At 33.1% G+C, this 24,174-nt stretch overlaps 1 protein-coding gene across 4 annotated transcripts in view; it reads left to right on the plus strand.

The window, feature by feature from the left end:
- The window catches only part of PCDH9 (protocadherin 9), an 882,465-nt gene that overhangs the window by 305,529 nt on the left and 552,762 nt on the right, over positions 1-24,174 (plus strand). For 2 of the 4 annotated variants that reach the window (XM_028526261.2, XM_028526264.2), the window contains exon 3: positions 10,725-10,826. The exons of the other annotated variants lie outside the window; for them this stretch is intronic. In XM_028526261.2, the coding sequence (XP_028382062.1) occupies positions 10,725-10,826 (102 nt within the window). The remainder of the gene's footprint in view (positions 1-10,724; positions 10,827-24,174) is intronic. 4 annotated transcript variants of the gene reach the window in all.

The raw sequence follows: 24,174 nt of genomic DNA on the forward strand, positions 1-24,174 counted from the left end.
TTCATATTTATTAATATACATTACCACAACAAAATTTTGTATATCTTCCTATAATTTATTTCTGGTTCATTTTCATACCTCTCTTTACCAAGGGAATAACTTCATAAAGATAAATCAAATAAATGTTAGTATTTTAGAGATTCATCTATGTGTTTCAGTTCTATGACCTTAGGATTAAAAGATAAACAGTAAAGTGGTTTCGTCAAAGTTATATTAGTTTAGAGCTTGAAGACAAAGAAAGTAATTCAAAAGATGACTCTATTATCAGTGACTACATCTATAAATCTTCCCTGGTTTTTAAAGTACATTCCCTCAGATATTCTCACACCAAACCTGAAAGAAAAAACATTTTTGAGACTTTAAACATGAGCATATTTCAGTGACTTGGTTTTGTTCCTTAAAATACACATAATTTTTTTAAAGATTTTTATTTGTTTATTTCTAGAGAGGGAAGGGAGGGAGAAAGAGACAGAGAGAGAGAAACATCAATGTACGGTTGCTGGGGGTCATGGCCTGCAACCCAGGCATGTGCCTTGACTGGGAATCGAACCTGCGACACTGGTTCGCAGCCCGCGCTCAATTTACTGGGCTATGCCAGCCAGGGCTACATAATTTTAATTTAAAAAATAGATTGAAAAACACTCTAGCCTTTGAAATATTTATAACTGGATATATTCCATACTTGCTGAAGAGTTTCCATCTAAATCACTGTGATTAGTTTAATTTGGCACTAAATACTCTAAATTATTTCAAAAGTCACTCAATGCACCAACTTTTTTTTCTGAGGAGAAATGGAAGTGTAGTCAATAAACATTAAACCATTGATAGTGGTGTTTTTTGTCTTTACGAACAAAAGGATCTATAGGGAAAATGAGGGCGTGAAATTGCATGTTGGCTTTAATAAAGTAACACATTTTCAAAACTATCATCAAGAAAAGAACAAATGGGGTCAAGTTTCAGCTTTCCTGAAGTCCCTTAGTCAAGTAAATTATGTACATACATTATTTTATAAAGGTCTGAAGTTAGAGATTAATATTTGTGGGAAAAACACTATCTTAAGTTTTAGGGTAACGCATCTAATAATATCTCACATATTTACTGCCTTTTGACTTGGAGAGGTAGAGGAGATCCTCTGATCTAAACTGCCCATTTTACGAAGACTCTGGGCTGTGAAATGATGAAATCAGGTGGTGTTAGAGCCGAGATTCAAAAACAGTTCAGGAACCCAAAGTGTTAGCTGACACTGTTAACATATTCCAGAACTTCTTTTTTTTTAAAGGAAGAGAGTTTTGGTTTTGGTTTTGATAGAATACTGAATTTTAAATTTTATATATTTATTTATTTTTAGAGAGGGAAGGGAGGGGGAAAGAGAGAGAGAGAAACATCAATGTGCGGCTGCTGGGGGCCAGGGCCTGCAACCCAGGCATGTGCCCTGACTAGGAATCAAACCTGTGATGCTTTGGTTCACTGCCCACACTCAATCCACTGAACTACGACAGCCAGGGCTTCCAGAACTTCTTTTTATACTCTCTTTCATTAGTTTAAAAAGTTACACATTTTCACTCAAATTTAGGTATAGTACTATTTGCACAAATGAATTTAAAATAAAAATACAAAGCACTTAATTTATAAAAGCATCTTAAAATAATGTATTCAAGAAATAGTGTTTGTTATTATTAATGTACTATAAAAACAAAGCATGCGCTTTCTCTCTCTCATTTTTCTCTGAATGTGCTATTAATAACATGGGCTCTAGCTTCAGGCTCTGTTTTAGAAAACTTCCCAGTAAAAGAAGTATGATAAACCACTAAACTTATTTAAGAATTTGCCTTGAAAAGAGAATATTCAAATTTGACACACCCTTGAATTTTGAATTGACTTAAGTGAACTCTAGATTTGAATCTCTGAGCTTATTACCCAGAGATTCTTTTACTGGAGGTTGACTGGCAGACTGATGTTAAAGATGCACAAGACTAATGTTATGTTAAAAGTTTATTTTTGGAAAGCATATAAGGATGTAACTCTACCATTTCACATTTTATTCAGTTTAGATATTTTAATTTTTCTTTTTATCACAGACATTTCAAAATATAATTAAAATTCTATGTAAAACTATTTCTTAAAAACATTTTCACCTTAAACTTTAGTGTAACATGTGCTTTATTTATAGCACATTTAAAAATTATATGTATTCATATAATATATAATTTATATATTTGAGGGTAAAATCTTTTTTAAAAGATAGTTTTCATATAATATTAATAAAGCAGTTCTATGTAATATATACTCCTTCATATAAAAATATATGCAATTATCTATTAAGAAACAAATAATGTGCATCAAATATGCCTTCACAAGCATGGTATGTGCATGTTGCATGCATGTACATATATGTAAATGCAATTCTTATATGACCACCTGGGCATAAAAGAGAAATATTTATTATGTGGAGAGCCCATCACTGTATAACTGAATTCACTTATATCTTAGGCTCATATAACTTTTATTTGCACTTTGATGCCAGTTAATGGGACATGTGATAAACTAATATGTTGTTCTCTAATAAATTAGGCTTGGCATGATATATTTGATACTCTTCAGAACTCCTCAAATTTTAACCAACTCAAAAAGTGCATTGGCTTATCTATTCTTAAGCATTGAGTGACTTGAATGAAAATGAAACTCATCATTTTTCCTTTCTGAAGTCTTCCAATTCAAGTTGGAAACATAACAGAAGACTTCATCTTTAAATCCATGTGAACATAGCTAAAATAGGACCTCTTCCATTATATTTTAATATAAAATAGTTTAGACTATTTTCTGTGTTGAGAAAAATTTAGTTTTTATTTCTCTTCATGGTATAAATACAATTAAGTGATAAAAATATGCAAATTCTCAGGGATTTTATAACAACAAATAATAAACTAAAATGAACTACAAAACAATTGTCTTAAAAAAACATAGCATGCATAATTAGGATTAACCATGGTACTGAAATTTCTGATCCCACATTTCTTTAAATGTCTGAACAGAAGTTAGTATCTCTCTTTAAATGTCTGCAAAATTGCAAAAGCCTATATTACCTACATCCATTTACTTAAAATGCAGAATTAAGTTGCAATGCACAATGCCTACTGGCATTAATAGAGCTTTGCCCAGGCAATATAGCATGTAATCCTTTTGTAATTTAAAACCTTTCAATGTGTTATTGCTTCTTGTGAAATGGCTATACAGTAAGGTATACAAGGAAGGGAACAATGGGGAAAGTGTAAAGTACAGAACATTAGTGTTTAAATATACTTTCTGAGGGATTTTATTTCTATGCATGCCCATAGCAACTGAGTCAAAAGAGATACATAAAACCAATATGCCATCCGTGAACCGTTTAAGGAAAATGCAATGTGCACAGAGCAGCTACAATTTGTGGTCTGCATGAAGGTGGTTTTGCATTGCTATTCCTTGGTGAGTAATGACCTAAAATTGTATCCAGTTTATGTATATTAAGTTAGAGAGCTTAGTAGTAATTTTTTATGATGGAATTTATAGTTGAGTGTGAGAACATACAGGGGCTTATCCATGTATTTCTTTATTTAACAAAATTATGTTCATCCTTTTGCTCCCAGCACCCCAAAACCTCTTCCGTGAGGACTCTTCAGCACAGTCAGTGTTCAATTCACAAAGGGTGGCTCTGTTACGGTACATTTAGGGAGAACTTACCGGGTCACATGGTATAGGGTGTTATGTTAAATTCTTAATTGAACTAACAAAAATTTTACAAGGTTACACAATTACTCTTCTCTTTTTCCCCACTCTGAATATTTTGTTGGCAACAGGAGACAAAATTAAGCCTAAAATAAGCTCTTTCAAAGGCTGAATGATTATTTTTGGAATATGTCTTCTATCTTTATCTCTGTGCATTTGTGAATAGTCCCTGAAGAAAAACCTTGAAAGTCATTGCATAGAAGGAAAATCAACTGAGTAAGCATTCTCAGGGAGTAGGCAATATATATAGCATTGCTAAAATTTAGAGGAACCAAAGATATTTACGGCAATAAATTGCTCTCAAATACCACTTAAGCAATAACACAGTGAGAGAAAGCGATTTCTTGGTTATGGGACTTGGCACCTATACATTTTATTAAATTGGTACAACTCTTTGAAAAATGTCAGCCAGCCTATAATAGAGACCACTAAATTTTGGGGTAGCATATGCAAGAATTCCTAAACAAAGAAAAAAGAAATAAAATGGTTCATCTGGTACTTCAGCTTGAACCACTTCCTGAATTTCCCCAGACTTTAATTTCACATTCATAGATATTTTTTCCAATCCCCCTTTTACCCAGATATGTTAATATTTTCCTGATTATAAAGTATTCCTTATATCTTAACTTCTTTGGAACAAATGGGTTCCATTTAGCGTATCAGTAAATAGTAAGTTAACTAAATATTATACTTTAAAAGTTACCTACTTGCAAAAACAAAGTGCACAATAAGAAATACATATTTTTTATCTGTTAATATCACTTACTTACAGGGAACTATAATGGAGGGGAGCCAGTAGGGCTATTTAATGTCCTTGTGGCTAAGGCTGTATAAAAATCAGCTTTTATTTTTTCATAAATCCCTCATTGGTACAGTTAGCTTCTTGCCGTTCGTTGAGCAGTGGTGAGTACTTCCACCTGGATAGCCTGTCTACAAACCTGGAGCAAAAATGGGCAGGCTCATTGGTACAGAGGAGCAAGAAAGTGTTTTCGAGGAAGAGAGGAACAGAGGTACTTTGGCATGTGAAGAAGCAGGGAGAAAGTGTCTCTGGACTGAAGAGAGATCTGGAATGGGGATTGCGAGAAGAGTGGAGGAGAGTTTGCACCAAGTGAAAAGAGTTAGTGTCATTTCAGGGTGTTTGGAGTATATCCTGGTCAAGTCACATACCAAGGAGTCTGCTGCTCTGGAAGAATCAAGAGGGCAGGCTTGGCAAAATCTACCAGGTAGAGAAATGATACAGGTCCCAGAAGATGAACAGGAGAAAAAAAAATTACATTAATGAAGTAGGTAAATGCAAACTTATCCACTTAGGTAATATATTACTGTAAGGAATTTGCTTCTGGCCAGGAGTTGCTAATGGTCTTTTGTTGAAGAAACAAAACCTGTTGAGGAAACCCACAGATTTGTTTAATGTTTCTACTACAAATACTCTCAATCTATGCTACTAGTACATTTAATTTTTGTGATAGCATTTGTAATAAAAATGTCAGTTTGGGTAATGTTAGTTTTGCATGGATTTGTTGGAGACAACACAAAACAAAAAAGAAAACAGGTACAAAGAAATTTTCACACAGAGAACTAGAAACCAGAATAATCTAGGTGAATATGTCATTATAAAAGTTTTGCATTTATTTATTTATTTATTCTTTTTTCATTTATTATTTCACTTCACTTAAAATATTTAGAAGCTGCCTAGTAATGCTGCAAGCACTATATTATGTGCTGGGGATAAACTGTTACCAGGAATTCCCTTTCTTCTCATGAGGTGAAAAAGAGCAGGACTATATATAAAGGCAGTAGAGAAGGGAATTTGAGCCTGAGCCACAGTACTATAGAAGGACAAACAATCCTGTTTCCTACCTGGCTTTAGAAAAATATTTTCTACTGAAAGAAGAGGATTGACCTAGAGCCAAATCAGAAAGACCTCAAACTTAGGTGGTACCTTTATTTCTGAAGATGAACAACTTCAAGATTTTATACTTTATAAAGCCCTTTCACAGCAATTACCAACAATCTCGATGAGGTGGATGAAGCAGATTTTTAACAAAATTATGCTGATTTTTTTTCTATGAGCTTATTTTCAGATATTTGAAAGATTTAGAGAAAGTTTAGAGAAATAAGAAAAATACCTGTCTCTGGAACCCCAAATTAACACATGCTGATGATTATGTCTCCATTTTTTTAAAAATATATTTTTTAAAGAAGAGAAGTAAAACTTTTTAAAAAAATAGACACTCTCTCTATTCTATAGATACAGTTGATATTCCTTTTAAATCCTTTTACTATTCACTTTTTTCTCATTCTACCTTGAAATCTATATGCATTCTAGCCATCTATATTTCAGTGATTTGAATAGGTATTTATATGTCATTGGATTTTAATATATATACTGTTTCATTTTAAGTCAAAATAAATATTACCCAAGCTGAATGAATACCTATGTGTTCACCACAATCTGAAGAGAATTTTTACTTTTTTGCAAACATATTTACTGATGACCACAAAGTTAACCAATGTAGGAAACATAGAAGATATTAGAGAGAAGACTGTAGATAGAGACCCAAGGCTTCCTGATTTGAGGCAGAGTAAGTTTTAGGATATCAAATAATTAAAACAAATTTTTAGAAATGATGAGAACCTACTCTCTGGATCTCTTAAAATACACATTTGATCAGTTTCTAGAAATACTAAAAAAATATGTACTTTGACATAAACCTGTTTAGACATGTTCCAAGAATTCTGCCCTTGCCTTCCTTTAAGTGGGAAGTTGCTCATGTTTCTGATGGAGAGAATAATTTAGAGTCAGGAATCATTGAAGAACATACTTTCTGAGAAAGTACCCAGGACTCATCTGCTCTAGGCTTTTCAATTTTAACATAACAAATGATACAATAAGGAGAACATGAGAGAAGAGAAGAAAACCATGAGTGTGTGTTGTTCTGGAAGCTAATGGCATAAATGTGTCAAGAAGGAAGGAGTATTCTGTGTGTCGAGTGAGAGGAGGACTGAGAATTGCACTTTGAGTTCTAATGTGGATGTCATTGGTGATCGTGATAGATCAGTTTTGGGGCATGGGGATGGTGAGAATTTGATACATGTGGGTTCTCCAAAGCAATGTATGGAGAGAAGTTACAGACACCAAATGTAGACAATTCTTTGAAGTGGCTTCTTTCTGTAAGTGTAAATTTCTAGTAAACCTTTGGGACTTTTGCATCAAAAGTTTTAAGAATATTTTACAATTCTTCATGAAAGGAATTCTTAGTTTCTTAAAACAGGTAGGAAAAACATTTTCAGTGGGAGTTTTAACAGGTAGAATTATTATTTAATGAAACCCATAGCACAAAAATACAAGGCTACTGCTTCCATAATGATTGCACAAAATTTATAATAGTGCCATTAATTTTTAGCAAACAACTTTGATTTTGTGAGATGGTAGAATGAATAATATAATATAGCATATTCCTGCTACTATAGAGTTGGGTAGAAAATGTAAAGAACAAACCCCCTTTTAGCTGCATCTTATTTATTTCTATAATTTTTATAAAACTTTTATTGCTTTTGCTACTGTTGACATTTTTCTCTTGATATCATCACTATGAAATGCTTTCTTAAAATTTTGTGTCAAAAATGAAAGAGCTAATATTCCTGATAATGAGGCAAGTTTGAGTAGGTATTTCTATAGGCACTTGAGGACAATTTTTCAGGAACTGTGAAGGATGTTTTGGGAGAAAAGATTTATCCACATATTAAAATAATGACTATTAACTGTAGATGATAGAAAACTTCAAACTGATTTTAAAACATAACCAAATGTGTTATGTGTTAAGTGATTTCCATTTAATATGTTTATTGTTGTTGAGTTCTATACCTCTCAAGTTTGATTTACATGTTTCCTGCAATACTAAATCTGATTTAGCAAATCCAGCTTAACTATATTTTATTATATAGTTATTCTTGTCAAAGTTGGCAAGCAGAAGTAATTTTTAGTCAATGAAATATTGTTGGGATAGAGGAACTTACCTGAGCTCCAGTCATATTGCAAATGTACTCATTTTGCTTAGGTAGGTTAGGAGAGATGGAATAATGTTAAAAGCTCACCTTTGGTACCACCACTGGTTATAAAGCACCTGTTTTATTATTTGGTAGTCTCTCCTTCTATTAAGTACAATTCTCTAACTTTTCATCATTGGGTCTGCTGTTAAATTTAATACACTAAAAACTTGTGTCCTTATTCTCAAATTTATCCTTATATACTCTATGGTTAAAGCATTATCAAACTACTCACAGCTCACAAGCCATATCATGAGAATTCATTTCTAGTAGCCTTTGATTATGCTGTTCCTTCTGTCATGAATTCATGCTAACCATCATTTCCTTACTCATCCATCTTCAAGACTGACCATATATCAAACCCAGAAGTCTAGTCATTCTCTCCTCTATGTCCCTTAGCACCAATGCACACATTTTTAAATATATATAAACATATTATAGCATTAGTTGTTTCTATGTATGATTTCCCTGCTAGAGTCATGGTATTACCAATATTAAGTACCATACCTGGGTGAACCAATACAATTTTGACACATTGAATGCACTCAGAAAATAACTAAAAATTAAAAAAAAAAAACGAATGAACAAAGAGTGGAGTATGTAAATAAATAAGCAAATGAATGTACCCAACAGAGATATGACAGAGTAGAAATAAATTGAGTCTTGTCACTTAAGGTGTTTTACTGGGTAAATCTTGCACAAAGAGCATTAAATATATCTGAACCCATGTCTTTCCTACCTGTTAAAAAAGGATTATATCTTCTAGCTCTTTGCAGAGGTTTCCTGTGGATAATATATAAAACCTTGTATTTGTATCATAAAGTATGATACAAATATAGGTTTTTTTCCTCAAGTTCAGAGGCATTATGATATATCCATAAAAATACCATTTACTCTATGGCAGGTTAAATAAGGAAAGTGAGGAACACATGGTAAAGAGCAAGAGAAGTGTAGTCAGAATTTCCTGTTAATGTTCTGAGGCCCCGACAAAGACATTTTAACCATAACCCAGGGATTCTAAACTCTGGCTGCAGATTAGCGTTATCTGGATATGTAAAAAATATTTTTGCTTGAGCTGTAATTTTTCCAGTGTGAGTTGGGATTTAGTCATGAACATTTTTTAAAAACTCCCCAGGTGATTCCAATACAGCCAGGCTGAGAGGCACTGGTGGGCCGCTGGAATCGAGCAAATGTTTCTAGGGAGAAAAGCTGCATAATATATGAGATGTTTTTATAAGATTAATCATCATGAGTAGATATGAGGAGAGGCTAGGGACAGGAACTGAGTGATTAAAATGTCTGGAAACATCACAGATGAAAATAACTATTTTAAGGTCTAAACGTTATTTCTTTGTTTTAGAAAGCTAAGGAAGCCCAAATGTAGAGATACCAGATAAGCCTTCATAATAACAGTTGTTCAGACAAGCTTAGAGTCATTCTAAAAGTTAATTTTGGCAGAGCAGTATTCATCAAACTCTAAAAACTTGCTTAAGTTGCAAGCAAAGGTTAAAATGGCAATCACCATTTCTTTAGTTACCCATGAAGAGTTCTTAGGGGACATAAGTTTTGAACAGGGTTGATATTGTTTGTGGAGAAAACACTAATAAAATAATATTTTTCATGCCAAAAGTTTCTGATATGACTTTGGATTTGAAAGTCATGCCTTCTTAGTCTTCCACATTGTTGCTTCTCTTAAATAAACAAATATACAGACAAAAATAAATGAGATAGTTATTTGATATATTCAAAATGAAATAAAGAATATCCTAATTTTGAAAAATATTTTTGCCTCTTGTCTGGGTTTAATATTAGTTCAAAAAACCCCTTTAAAATGTAATGTGAGTGTTTTGGCATTCCAGTTAGAAAAAATACTGTTTTCCCTAACTTACATAATAAATTTCTTTGTACATGTTGTAGTCTTATGGGAGAGGAACAGTTATATACCAACAATGAATCTATTTTGGAAGCACTACAATATCTTTTATTAAAGAAATCCTAGAAAGCCTATTGTTATGTTTATAAACAGCCTAACTGCAATGATTATAAATATTCCTTGTCTTGAATCTAGCAAGAGATTTAAAGAAGAAGGAAGCAAGGATAACAGGAAGTAAATATCTTATTTCCCATAGAAATACTCTTGTGAAGAATATTGAAAAGAGCCATTTTAATATTTTAACAAAGAAAGGCCAAGCCATAATTTAAACTCTTATGTTCTACTATTCACATCTACTTCCAAGTGAATTATTTTAGTTAACCTATTTTTAACAATATATTTGGTACAGAAAAAGTGCAGTAATATTTTAAGACCTTAAACTTTAGGGTTTTTATTTGTGTCTATTTCAAATGCATCATTTATAAAGGCCATGCATGTCATAGATAAGGTATGGAACAAGGAACCAGAAAGCTGGGTAGCGGCCCAAACTTGTTAAAAATATTTTTATGATTGATATTCTTCATCTGTAAGTGGAGAAAAGGATAATATTTTTGTCACAGGTTAATATGTGTCATATATAGACATATATATGTACACATATTGCTTTGATAATGTTGCTTACAAATAGTATTGTGTAAGGTATTATTAAGGTTAGCTATTAGACATAAGCTTTAGCTACTGAAATCATCAACATAATAAATTAATATTGCTTATACAAAGAAAGTATAAAAATAAAATGACTGCATCTTAGATTTCTTTAGTTTTAGTGAAAACATTCTGACAATTTGTTTATTTTTGGTTCATTTTTTTATGTTTTCAGTAAAAGCTCAATATTAATGCATGTGCTTATGAGTATACAGTTGACCCTTGTTGGTTCAAGTTGTGCTACTTAATTAGCCTCTTAGCAAACAACCATGTCTCTCAATAGACACTCTAAATGTGGAGTAGTTTGTCACAATTATTTGGTAATCTCTTTCAGTGTAACTCACACAGCAAAAGTGACAATATTCCTGTCACTCCTCAGAAATGTCCCAGCTCTGCGGGTTTCCACATTCAGGAGAATGAAGAAAGCCATTACGAGGTATGCCATATCTCTATAGAGACCATACTAGTACTGAGGAATATGTATTTTCCTAATGATTTTAAGTACAAGTTAACTATCACAAATACTTTCTTTGGTGGCCTCTTTTCTGTTCATATTTTTATATTAGGACTTTTTAAACAACTTTAAAAACAGTTTTAGAACAAAAAGTAAATGATAATCTTTTTCTTCTTTGGCAATGGTCCTACTATTAAAGACAGTATAGTGTTGTTGTCATTGAATACAAAGTGTTGATTTTTACCTGTTTTTGGAGAAAATAATAGGCGACTTTCAAGAGTTATATGTTCTTCATTTATTTTTATTAGTTGAGCTAAGAGATACATCTCTCAGTTGAAAGACTGATTTACTTCATCCTCTGCATTCAAGGAAAATAAAGAAATGGTGTTAAATAGAAATAAGATAAATTGGAATTTTTATTATTTTCACTTTTTTCTACTTTTCTCAGCTTTTCTTCTTTCTACTGTAAAATGTAGATTCTTTATTTTTTTCTTTCTTTTCTTTTCTTTTTTTTCTGTCCCCTCTTTCCCTTCTTTCTTTCCCCCCTCCTTTTCTTCTTTCCTTCTTGCTTTCTTTTGGGAGGGTTATTTTAGCACCAATTATTCTAACCTGGCTGGATGCAGAAATCTGTTACCTTTCGTTTTATTATTTTTAAATTATGGTATAAAGCACATAAAAATTTACCACTGAAATAATTTTTAAATGTGTAATTCAGTAATGATAAGTATGTTCACATTGTGAAATAAAATACTCATATTTTTAAGGAATGTATTTCAGTAGTTACATTTGTTTCACCTCTTTTTCACAGTCATGACATAATGTAGATAGATAGATAAATAGATGATAGATAATATGTATGTGTGTATATGTATGTGTGTGTTAGTGTATATTCTATTTTCTGTTGTTGCTAGGTTTTTTTCCATTCACTTCAAGGTATTGTAAGCACTTTGATTTTAATTAGCAGTACAGTGGGGAATTTTTACACTTGTTTTTGTCAACTAAAAGAACCTATCATTTTCAGAAGCATTAGTAGTAATGTAAGTCAGACAAACTATTGTGATTAATAAAAATTTTAGTGATAAGTACCTCCTGTTTGGATACATCATTAACTGAGGTGGAAAAGATAAAGTGATGATTTCAACAGCTTTATCTCTTTATTAGTCCTTCACATATTTGTCTTCTTTTTATTTATCCTTATGTAGATCTAACTATTCAGAGACATCCCTCCAAACTGCAGCATATACTCTTCTTCCTATTTGGCTTCTATTTTTGCCTTTATCTCTCTTTCTTCAAAATTTTAGTCACGTGACATTTGGGAGAAGAACCGTACTTTTTCTACCCCTTTGATTTTTCATCATTACTGTGTGTGTTTTAAGTGTCTAGAAGACAGGAGTTTCTCCCATTAGTCACCCTTATTTCATCCAGCAATAACACAATAACCCTTACTCTCTGGCAATGATAAGTAAGTTTTATCCATAAACAAATAGTCCTGTAAGTCTTTGAAAAGCCTACCCAAAATGTTCGAAAAGCCACTGAAATCCCAGTGGACTTCAATTTGTACAAATTAGACATACTTTTAAAGCCTTTCCATGGCCATGCTTTTTGAATATTGAATCCCTATGCCCCAAATGCCACTTTGATTGCCCAAGGGGGAGATGGAAAAACTGTTTACTAAAGATTACCTTATTTTTGTAGAGAAATGAAAGGGTCTGTAATTAAAATAATTTTCTATGAAACATGAGTTTTTTTCTATCCCTAGGTATTTATAAAGCCCAAAACGCACAACACAGTCTGTGCAGGGTTTATTTGATCAAAGTTCCAGGGAATGCTGACAAGAAAAATAAAAGATATTTAGAGCTGTGGTGTTAATTTATGTTATGATTCAAATTATCAAATGATAGTAAATGTAAATGTATTTTGCTATATTTCTAAACAAATCAGACAAAATTATTTTAGAAATCTGTTTTCCCACTAATTATCATTTAACCATCATACTCCAGACCCATTATACTCGGAATGGTTTTAGACCAGGTCATCTGTAAGGTCCTCTCTCTCTTCAGTTGCCTCTGATACTAAATGAAGGTGATGGTTACCACTGATGTTTTTGTAGCACATACCTGCGCCAGGGTCTATCTCAGTGTTCTCATGTGTATATTCCACCATCATTTACGTTTTATTCTTCATCAGTTAACATTGCTTTTGACCACAATATGACTAGTTTCTTAAGTACATTTTTTTAATGCAGACAGATAATCTCTGGTATTATCTATAAAATCAAACTTGAGGACAGAAATGCCAGCGTTGGAGTTCTATAAAGCATTCTGTGAGATAAGATTTTGGTATAAACACTTAATAACTGCAGACAAACAATAAAGTTTTAATAACCTGTACCTTAAAAGTTATTAATGTAGTATTAATCATTCCTGAGTATTAACAACACAAGTTGATTGCCCTGGCCAGCCTGGCTCAGTTGGTCGAGCGTCTGCCCATGAACCGAATGGTTGCCACGTCGAGTCCACATGTGGACACATGCCTGGGTTGCGGGTTTGGTCACAGTTGGGGCATGCAGGAAGGGAAACATTGATGTTTCTCCTTCACATCAGTGTTTCTCACCCTACCTTTCTCCTTCCCTTCCCCTCTCTCTAATAGTAAATAAATAAAATCTAAAAAAAAGTATCAAAAGTGATTATAACCTACAAATTGGTGCCTGAGATATGCTGTTATATTTTTTGTTTTATTGAATAATGTGCTAAGTCTGGAGAATGAATGTATCTTACTAATTTTTAATTCCTCACAATGTATACTTTTTGTCTTAAACAACCTAATAAAATAATAAAGAGGATGTTTGTTCTTTTTACCATTAAAATATTTAATTGTATAAAACTATACTGTTGTTCAAGTAGAAGAAAACATTTTGGGCCAATTAATGTTGGTTAACCTGAATGAGATTATTAAATTTGTATTATGACATCAGATATAAAATAAAATCAAGGCTGATATGATTTTAGCAAGTTTTAACCACACAAATTATTATTATTAACATTCTTAACCTATCATTCTTAACTTAGCTATAATAATTATTGTTTATGAAGAAATGTTAATATCAGATATTGGGCAATTTTTGTACCAGACACTATTCTAAGCACTTCATAGGTATCACTAAATTTTATCTAACCTAAGATATTACTGAGCATAAAACATGCTATAATTTATGCATCACTAAAACAACTCTGTCAATTAAACTCTGGTAAGTACTTATTTATGATTTCTTTAATATGTATTGTGCTTTAAGATATGTTCAAATATAGCTGCAGATCATTTAATCCTGACAACAACCTTATTGGGTAGGTACTATTACTATTTTTTCCCACTTTACAGGTAGGAAAGTGAGGCACGAAAATGTACATAATTTGCTCAAATTCACACAGATAGTAATGAATGGAGCTGGACTATAATCACTATAATATGGCTTCAGAAACTACAAGGTTAACTACTCGGTGAGAGTTTTTTAAAAGATCACAGGCTCTTTGTCAAGGCCCATAAAGAGTGCATATGCATATTACTGACACATAAATTAAAGACAGGGAAGATGGAGTAGCTTGTCCTAGGTCATACAGCTAGCTAGTGATAGCCTAGAATGAGACTCACGGTTTCAGATTTTGGAATAACCACCTTCAAAGTACATTAATTTTTTCCAGGCAACTGTCTAAGAAAGTATTTCAAATTCGAGATGTTTCTTAAGTTAGATTTTAAATAAGGTGTGGGATTTAAACTATCATGTTTAACTTTTCTCTTTTGGGCAGGTCTTCTGTCATTGGGTACACAGAGCACCAAAATGGTTAAAATTAAAGCAAAGAAATGAATAACTACACATTGTTTTCATACCATGGGTGCATATTACCTTTACCAAGCACCTCTGAGCTATAAATTGTATTGTCATTTCTTATATTTAACTTCCTTTAAAATGAAACAGCACAGAGAGTAAGCTGGTAGAGCTTTTAGTGTCTGTATTCTGCAGTCTGTAGGCAAATGTCTAATAGTCACTGGAATTCACACAAGACTTCATTTCAGTAGGAGTAGCTGTTCTCTGTCACTGTTTTTGATGCTTGAGCTGAAGTGTTTTTGCAAAATGGTCTAGTGTTCAGTGTATGAATTTTTGAGATAAGAGTTTTTCCTTGTAGCAATAAAATCTGAAAATCAATGTCAGATGGAAATCTTAACTCTCAGAGTTAAGGAGATTGGTGGAAGAGCTTTAAAATAAGTGTGAATTTTAGCTGGCAGACTTTGAAATGGTGGTGGTTATCGCCAGTGTGAAATTCATGGGTGCAGATGGCTGATGAAGATATCCCAGAGAGACCACTGCTCTAACTCTCTGGACCCAAATTGGAAAAATCATTTTGATACAGAAAATATTTCTGACCTTTTACACAAATGTATAGCACAGGTTTTGCTGGATACAGAAATTCATAGAATTACCTTTGGTTTCACAAACCTCCCAAATGTTGTCAGTTGATAAAAGTATTTAATATTGTAAAGTATGTCAAATGGAGAGTGAAAAGAGTGTGTCATAAAAGAAAGGGGCTAAAATGTATGAAACCATTACTATTGCTATGTGTCATGCATGTATTTCACATTTATAGCCTCATTCAGGACAACAGTCTTCAGGTAAATGTTACTTTTCCTAACAAAAAAGGAAGTTATGTGTGCGCCTTGAGCTTGAGTCATGAAACCAAAGGCACAATGAAAGGCATGACTACAAAGGGCTTACCGTTTGTGATACAGCTTAGAACGCTCTTGTTTACATTAACAATGCCAAGTATAGTAAGAGCAAAATGGTAACATAATCTGTTGCTGGAGAGAGAGAAAGTGAGAGAGAATTATAAAGCCAACACATTTTTGCTTTATACCTTATTTGGTCTTGTTTTTCCCTTATTTTCTTTCCTTTCCTTCCCTCTTCTTTGTTTTTCTGCACTTATCACGCACTAAGTTTAATGTAAGTAACTAGGTAGGATCTAACAGAATTTAATATATGGCTTTTGCAATAAATACTTGCATTTTTCTATTCATGATGTATTATGTAGCAATGTTACCCAGGTATACTTAAGTTTTAATAAATAAGTATGTTCAGTACTTAGACTAGCTATTACAGTTGTATCACCTTTTAAATTCGAATTATAGGTTAACCATTTGGTAATAATTTTTTGTCATATTTGGGAGTAATAATACAAAGTATGCATTTAATAGATTTTCAATAATGACACAAAATAAATTCACAAGCCAGTTTATTTTTTTTTCTTCATAATAACAACTTTTTTTCTAAATGAACGGGACTGCATCTAACTGAAATGTTTTTGTTCAATGAAGGGAACTATCAGCAAACAAAAAGACCACCTACTCAATGGGATAACATATTTGCTCATGATACAGCTAATACAGGGTTAAAATCCAAGCTGTATGAGGGATTCAACACCAAACCAGACCCCAAATAATTCAACTAAAAACATAGATGGCCAACAGACATATGAAAAGATGCTCCACATCACTAATCATCAGGGAAATGCAAATTAAAACCACAATGAGACATCACTTCACACCTGTCAGAATAGCTACCATCAGTAAATCAACAAAAAAATATTGTTGGTGAAAATTTGCAGAAAAGGAAACCCTCATGCACTGTTGGTGGCAGTGAAAGTAAAGGCAGCCACCATGGAAAACAGGATAGATGGCATCCAAAATTATAGGGCTGTCATTCAATCAGCAATCCCTCCTTTAGGTATTTATTTGAAGAAAACAAAAACACTAATTCAAAAAGATGTATGCACCCAATGTTTATTGCAGAATTGCTAGTAATAACCAAGATATAGAAATAACCTAGATGTCCATCAACAGATGAGGATAAAGAAGATGGAATAGTACTCCACAAGATAAAAGAATGAAATCTTGTCATTTGCAACAACATGGAAAAACCTAGAGTGTAATATATTAAGTAAAATAAGACAAAGACCTCTTCCCTCTCTCTGTCCCTTCTCCCCTCCCTCCTTTCCTCCCTTCCTCTGACTTCCTCCTTTCCTTCCAAAATATTCAGCAAGTATATCAGAGAAAATGTTATATTATATGCTAAATTCATCTTCCTGAGCAGGCAAACACATTCCTCTGTGTTTCAGATGTTATAGTATAAGGGGACATATTCTTATAATATTCAATGATTCCATAGAGTGTAAGCAGTAATAAAGTAAGTTATGTTCAAGATTCAAGAAAAATACATAACAGGCTTAATTAACCTAGCAGAGGAAAGTATAATAATGTTATTCTAAGAGTCTAGTAAGTGAATGACCAGGAGTGGTGTGATGTGCAGTGGTGGAAGTAGAGGAAGGTTCCAGCAGATGGTATGTGTGAAGGCCAGATGTTAAGAAGAGGCCTCACACCTTTGAGAAAAGTTCCACTAGTTATGTCTCTTTTCAGTCAGATCTCTTTCTTGATTTTGTTATCAAGGCCTCTTCAAGATTACTTCAAAATGCAAGACTTCAAACTTCATTTTCTTAGTTAAGGTGTTATCCATATACATGTTTAATTACTAACAACAATGGCTATATAATATTCATCAATATGAACTTAATAAAGTGCTTCCCAGATAAGGTAAAGTTAAAGGAGTTCATCATCACCAAACACTTATTATATGAAATGTTAAAGGGATTTATCTAAGAAAAAGAACAAAACTATGATCAGTAAAATGACAACAAACTCACAGCTATTAACAACTGAACCTAAGAAAAACAAAAACAAAAGCAAACTAAGCACACAACTAGAATAGGAACAGAACCACAGAAATGGAGGTCACATGGAGGGTTAGCAACAGGGGAGTGGGAGGGGAAGAGGGGGAAAAGGTACAGAGAATAAGTAGCATAGATGGTAGGTAGAAAATAGACAGGGGGAGGTTAAGAATAGTATAGGAAATGTAGAAGCCAAAGAACTTATATGTATGACCCATGGACATGAACTAAAGGGGCGGGTATGTGGCTGGGAGGGTGTGTGCAGGGCAGAGGAAAATAAAGGTTAGAAAATGGGACAATTATAATAGCATAATCAATACAATATATTTAAAAAAATAATTTAATATAGTTGACTTGAAAACTTCAACACACAGATATGCATATTTATAGATATATTTCTATAGATTTGGATTTTAAAATAATTTTCAACTATAACAATTTTATTTATATTATATGTAAGCATACATAATTATTATTTATAATAAAAGTGATATAGGGTTGCATCTGTGTATAGATGCACTCATCTGATTTTATAAATAATTAATAGCCTGTTATTATTAAAGTACATATTATTGTTTTTTAGAAGCTAGCTAAATGTACGTGAATAATGAACTCCAATGGAAATTCATGGGGAATTTTTCAGTTGGATTCCCTGTTTTCCAGCAACAGATATAAATCAGCTATCAAATCTTCCCATGGCTCAGTAGTTTTTATCAAGTACTTAACCCTATAAAGGATGGCCATCACCTTCTCCTGTTTATTAAACTTGTTCTGCCAATTTCTTCTTCACCACAGGACAAGTGGGCTTGGCTGTATTCACAGGGAGAGCCACGTTTGACAGGTTTGCTGAGGGTGTCAGCAGTGGGCACAGGCTTGATGGACAGCACCAACACTTGCCGTGGCCTGGCTCCTGCTAATTAGTTGTTTGAAGCCACTCTGTGTGCCACAGGCCCTGTCTTATCATCCAAAGACATCTTTGCAATTCAGAATGACAGCTGTGATGCAGCTGTTCACGGAGAGTGGAGTGTACAGAGAGAGAGGGAGAGAGCCTTTTAAACAAGTGACAACCGCAGTGTCTTTCACTGAAGGATCCTGAAGATAACAATAAAACAACCAAAATGTAGAATATAAAAATGTGTAAATCAACAATCTGGTAGATCAGCACAGAGACCACATGTGAAATGACAATGTATGATATCAGATTGTGGGAATGAGAGAAAAATACAGTTAACACATACTCTTTTTTAACTCAGCTGAATTGCATGTTCTTATGATTAATATGAATCAGCCCTTTGCTTATGGAACTCACATAGGTGTGTGGACTTCTCAGTGGTTCTGCACATCTGTGGATAATAATGTGGAAGCCTGCCAGAAAGCCTCATGTCTAAACTCCTATAAAGTATATGATCATAAAATTTATTGAGATGCTAAGTATCTCAGGGTATTGAAAACACATTAGAAGTAAAAGTAATACCAATATATATGAGAGGAGAATAGAAATGGAAAAGATAATATATAGAGTTGATATAGGAAGTGATAACTTTATTTTAGAAAAGTGTACCTGCATTGAAATGATAATGAAGAAAATTCTTTTATATTCATTGATGATGGTGAAGTGTAAGATCCCTTTATAACTATGATTTTAGGATTTGGAAATCCAAAAGGAAGTCAAAGTATCTACTGTTACAAGACCATAATGACTAATTAAATTAAATCAGTATTTTTCATAAGAGCATTTCATATTATAAAATACTCATTTTAATTTCCAAATATTCACCAAGAACAATGTTTTTACAGGAAATGCCTAAAATTTTATAAAATAATTTTATTTGTATGTATATATTGTAAGATTTGTAAATATGTTCTAGATTATGATGCAAGCTACAGAAATGTTGATAAAAGATGTTTAAATTTGAAATGAGTTTTTAATTGTTGTGCTTGTTTATATACTTATATAATGTAAGTGTCACTATTATATTGTATTGACACATAAAATGTTATATATCAGAGGACTTATGAGATACTGTTTGGTGTACCACCAAAATCTGGAAGTAATGGAGGTAAAATTACAGCAAGTCTTTTTATCTGTTCTGTAATACATAATATTATTAATATCAATATAAGAATGTTTTACCTATTTAAAATGTTTGAAATATACTTATTCATGCAAAAGAAAAATAATACAGATAATGTAAATTACACAAACTCACTTGACTTTAGATTTATTCTAACTTCATACAATTTTGAGTTTTAAAATGTTAAAACATTTACAAATAGAAGCAGCATAGAATATAATTATCGAGGAAGAGTTATTGGAACCTACTTTTTTTCCCTAGATGTTTCAAACTAACAATCAGTGTATGGTACATTAATATGTATGTGTGTTTGTGTTGTATACATTCAACATGGGTTAAATATAGAAAATTAAGCAGAGACCTTCTCTCTAAATGTCATTTGTTTCTTCAATTTTAGAATTGTCAGAAACCTAGGCCAGCATTCGGTGCCTACAGTATGTTATGAGTGACACAGATGGGTTCTGGGGCCAAAACCACTAGGTGATCCATATTCAGCAGGTCATGGGCAAGGCCTGAATCTGAATTTTTAAACAATTCTCACATTTTACAAATATCCGATGGGTTTTATCTGTAACATGGACAGGACTGAGGGTAGAGATTAAATAATGATTATTATATAGGTCGTATCAATAATTAGTGTCTTGCAATTTGAGGATCAGGACCAACATTTTCTTAACAGAAAGGAAAAGAACAGAACAGAATAAGTTGTATAGATTGAATAACCAGTTACAACAGAATAGAATGAAGAGACAGAAGAAAATAAAAACGTTGGAGTCTACGGCATATAAAGTAGTTACTGCTTTATATTATTATTTCACTTAACTTTTATTTCCACTGTACATGTTTGTGTAGTTTTGAGTGTTTATACTGGGTTCCTATGTAAAATAGGTTGCTTATTGTGAGCTACAGTCAAAGTTTGAAAGCCATGATAAAAAGGAGATCACATATACCACTTTTCACTTATCAGTGAGTCTTAAAAATATTTTGACTATATTACCCAAATGAACTACTCTTTGGGGCAAAATCTCCTGTAACTGTGGTTTTTGGTTGAATAAAGGAAAGCATAGAAAGGCAAATGACTTGCACACTATTACACAGCCAATAAGAGGCCATGGCAGAATTCACGTCCAGAGAGTGTAGTACAGGTTGTGCTCTTGGCTGCTGCTCTGATGCTCCTGACAAAGACAGTGGCAGGCCCAGGATTTGTGAGCAGCCTCCTGACTCACAGTATAATACAGCACTCTTTCACTTCATCAGTTACCACTCCTGCTAGCCTAAATCCCCAACACAGGTCAGAGTTTATTGGCCTCATGGATCATTTGGCCCATAAAATGTTCCTAGTAAGAAGTGTGTCTAGGCTGAATGAGCTTATGGAGTTCTTCTCTTAATAATGCCCCTTGGTGATTTATAATAGGATTAATGTCTAACTGCACTTAACCAATTTAAAGTGAATGAACCTATTTATATATTTTCAATCTAGTCACTGGTAAAAATAATTTGACTATAAAATCATATTCAAAGGACACCTATTAATATTATATTCCATATAACTTATTTTGATAAATGTTGGCTTATATCACCTATATGTTAAACTTAATTTTCTGATGTTATAATTCATACTCTTAAATTTTAAGTGAGACTTCAATTTTAAACAAGACGCATGTCAGAAAATAATGCAAAATGAAAATGAAGATGTGATGTCGAAGCTTTGCATGTGTGTATATTATCCACAATCTTGTTACAGAAGTAAACACAGTTTTAAAATTTCTGATTCTATCTTACTTTTAACAAAAAATACTTAATGACATATGCTTATTTTATATATGCATATTTTTTCAAATAACACACTTTTCCAAAGCAGAAATTCACAGACTCTTATTTAGGTGGAATTCTTGTTTCTTTTGGCATTGTTACATAATCTAATGTGTCTGTTTATATTTTCTAAGCAGGTATATATATCTTATTACTAGTATAATATCTTCTTTTTTATTTCTGCTAAGAATTTTTAAAAAGATCAAATTGAAATTAATTTTTCTAGTTTCTATCTACTTAAAAAAATAACAGAGGCCAAACACAGAGCTGTATTGAAATAATTGCACAAACTGTCATCCAGTGAAGGATGATAGAATAGAGCTGAATTTTGGATGGCAGGCAAGCCTGACTTCTTTGTCATTAATGTACAAAGGATTGAATTTTATATACAATGACATTTTATGAATTTCAATGTATAAAAAATTGCTAAAATGTTATATTGGCCACAGGTATATTATATGAAATTCAAGTACTGCTTATATATATGAAATATAAATAATTTTAGGTTGGCCACTACTATTAAAAACTAACCAATTATATTTATAGAGTAATATGAGAATAGAGGAAGAATTCATTCATTTCTTAACACTTTCTTAATATATTTTAATTTTTAATATGCTACCCTAAATGTTGAATATTGAAATAAAATAAAGGGAATGCCATCACATTCAACATTCCTTTTTAAAACCTGTCCTTTAGCTTTAGAAGGTGGTAGTTCCCTGATGCCCTGGAATTATAAACTCACAAATAATTTAAAAGGGCAGCAAAAAAAAAAAAAGAAAAGAAAAGAAAGAAACATAATGCATGCAGTTTTGATAATGATTTCTAAAATAATAAAGTTCATACATTTAAAATGTATGTGAGTTTACCCCACATTTAGCAACAGAAAATAATTTACAAACATTATTAAGTGAAAGAAGTTTACATTTGGCAAATTGATCCCATCCCCTTCTACCATCTAATAGTTAAATTTTACTGGTGTATATTTATTTTCATGTTTTTGGCCAGGAAGCTAAACTGCTTTCAAGCATACTTTCTGGATGAATTAACTCAACTTTGACTTGAATAGGTATTTAGGACTTAATACCTATCAAAACCAAATGGATAGTATAAAATTTTAGCATAGCTCATATTAATATTTAATTTTAAACTATTTATAGACATTTATATTACCAACACCTTATAAGAGATTTGTACTATTTTCAAAGTGATGACTGGTTTGGTTTGGTTACTCATTTAATGGCATTGTTGTAAGTTTTATAGTTGAGACTATCAACATAAGAAACGTCCAAACTTGTGGAGAATTTTTATGAGTTTATTTAAGCCAAACTGATGACATTTGCAAGGAAACAAAATCTCAATGGATTGAGATAATGCTCCAGAGAACAGCAGTTTTGAACTTTATTGTAAATAAGCATCAAAGAAGCAGACATAAAAGGGTTACATGGAAACCACTGGTGATAGATTAGGGATGTGGGAGAAAACAAAGTGGGTAAGTCCCTGAGACTGGGTACAGAGTAAAACAGGTAGACACATACGTCTTTTACATTGGTGAGTATAGGACAGTTACAGCATGTAGAGATGGTATGAGGGAGAACAAGAAACATGAGGGTCTGTGGTCTCCTGCTCTGGTGGAAACTGTACATGGAGAAGTCTAAAAATATGAGATTACTCTGACATGTAAAGGTATGTTATTGTAGATGCAAAAGGACAATAGACAAGCTCAGTGAAGGTAAAGATTCACCTTTGTCGAGGATGATACAGGACTAGGGCAAGACCACCCACTGTTAGTTAGGAAGTTTTAATTTCAGATCATCCTATGTGGTCACTTTAGGTCTCTGAGTTTGTAAGACCTGCCATGCAAGCCTCCCTTGAGCTTGTCAGCTTGTGTGTGCACCTTCTTCATCCACAAGAATGAAAAAAGGCTGCCCAGCCTATGAAGGAAAATCAAGAACATTTTGGGTGATCTAAAGTTGATTCAGCATGTACTTAGAAGAAACAATATGGGGATTATCATTGTTAAAGAACATGGACCAGGGGGCCACAGGGGGGGGCAATTATTGGCCCACCCAGGGATGCCAAAAATTGTTACAGAACATGCAGGGGCCAAAGGGGGTACGATATACAATTACCAAAAGGACCCCCCACTAGGTTCGATTGTCTGCCGCCATAGGAAAGATGTCTCTCAATGCCAGAGATTTATGAAAAGGAAAGGAAATGTTTATTTAAAGCTATACAGACTTAAAGTAGTGTCCTAATGTCTTCATTAAAATATCAAAGTCCTTTAGGATACCCACAGATGCCCACAGTGCTTCCTTCTCCCCCTGCCCTAATTTGGAGTACCGTATCTCAGGAAAAGAAGCAAACGTTCATGATTCAGGCTCTTGACATCATCAGCTGTGTTGCCGTCCAGGAAGGATCTCTAATTAATACAAAGCCATGTGGCACCTCCTCATGGCCTACTGGCAAGAGTTCTTTCACCCTTCTTGCAGGCAAAGTCTCTCCTGCTTCCCAGGCCACGTAGCCAAAGGGAGCACCCCAAAGCCCCGTGGTCCTCTTCTACCAAAGCTGCATGGGTCCCCACTCTAGCCAAAACCGCATGGTTCTTCTTGGCAAAGCTGCAAGGAGGGGAGTTGCCACTCTGCCAAAGCCGAGTGGCAGTTCTCTGCTAAA

Source organism: Phyllostomus discolor, chromosome 11 (genome assembly GCF_004126475.2).
Source record: "Phyllostomus discolor isolate MPI-MPIP mPhyDis1 chromosome 11, mPhyDis1.pri.v3, whole genome shotgun sequence".
Classification (NCBI taxonomy): domain Eukaryota; kingdom Metazoa; phylum Chordata; class Mammalia; order Chiroptera; family Phyllostomidae; genus Phyllostomus; species Phyllostomus discolor.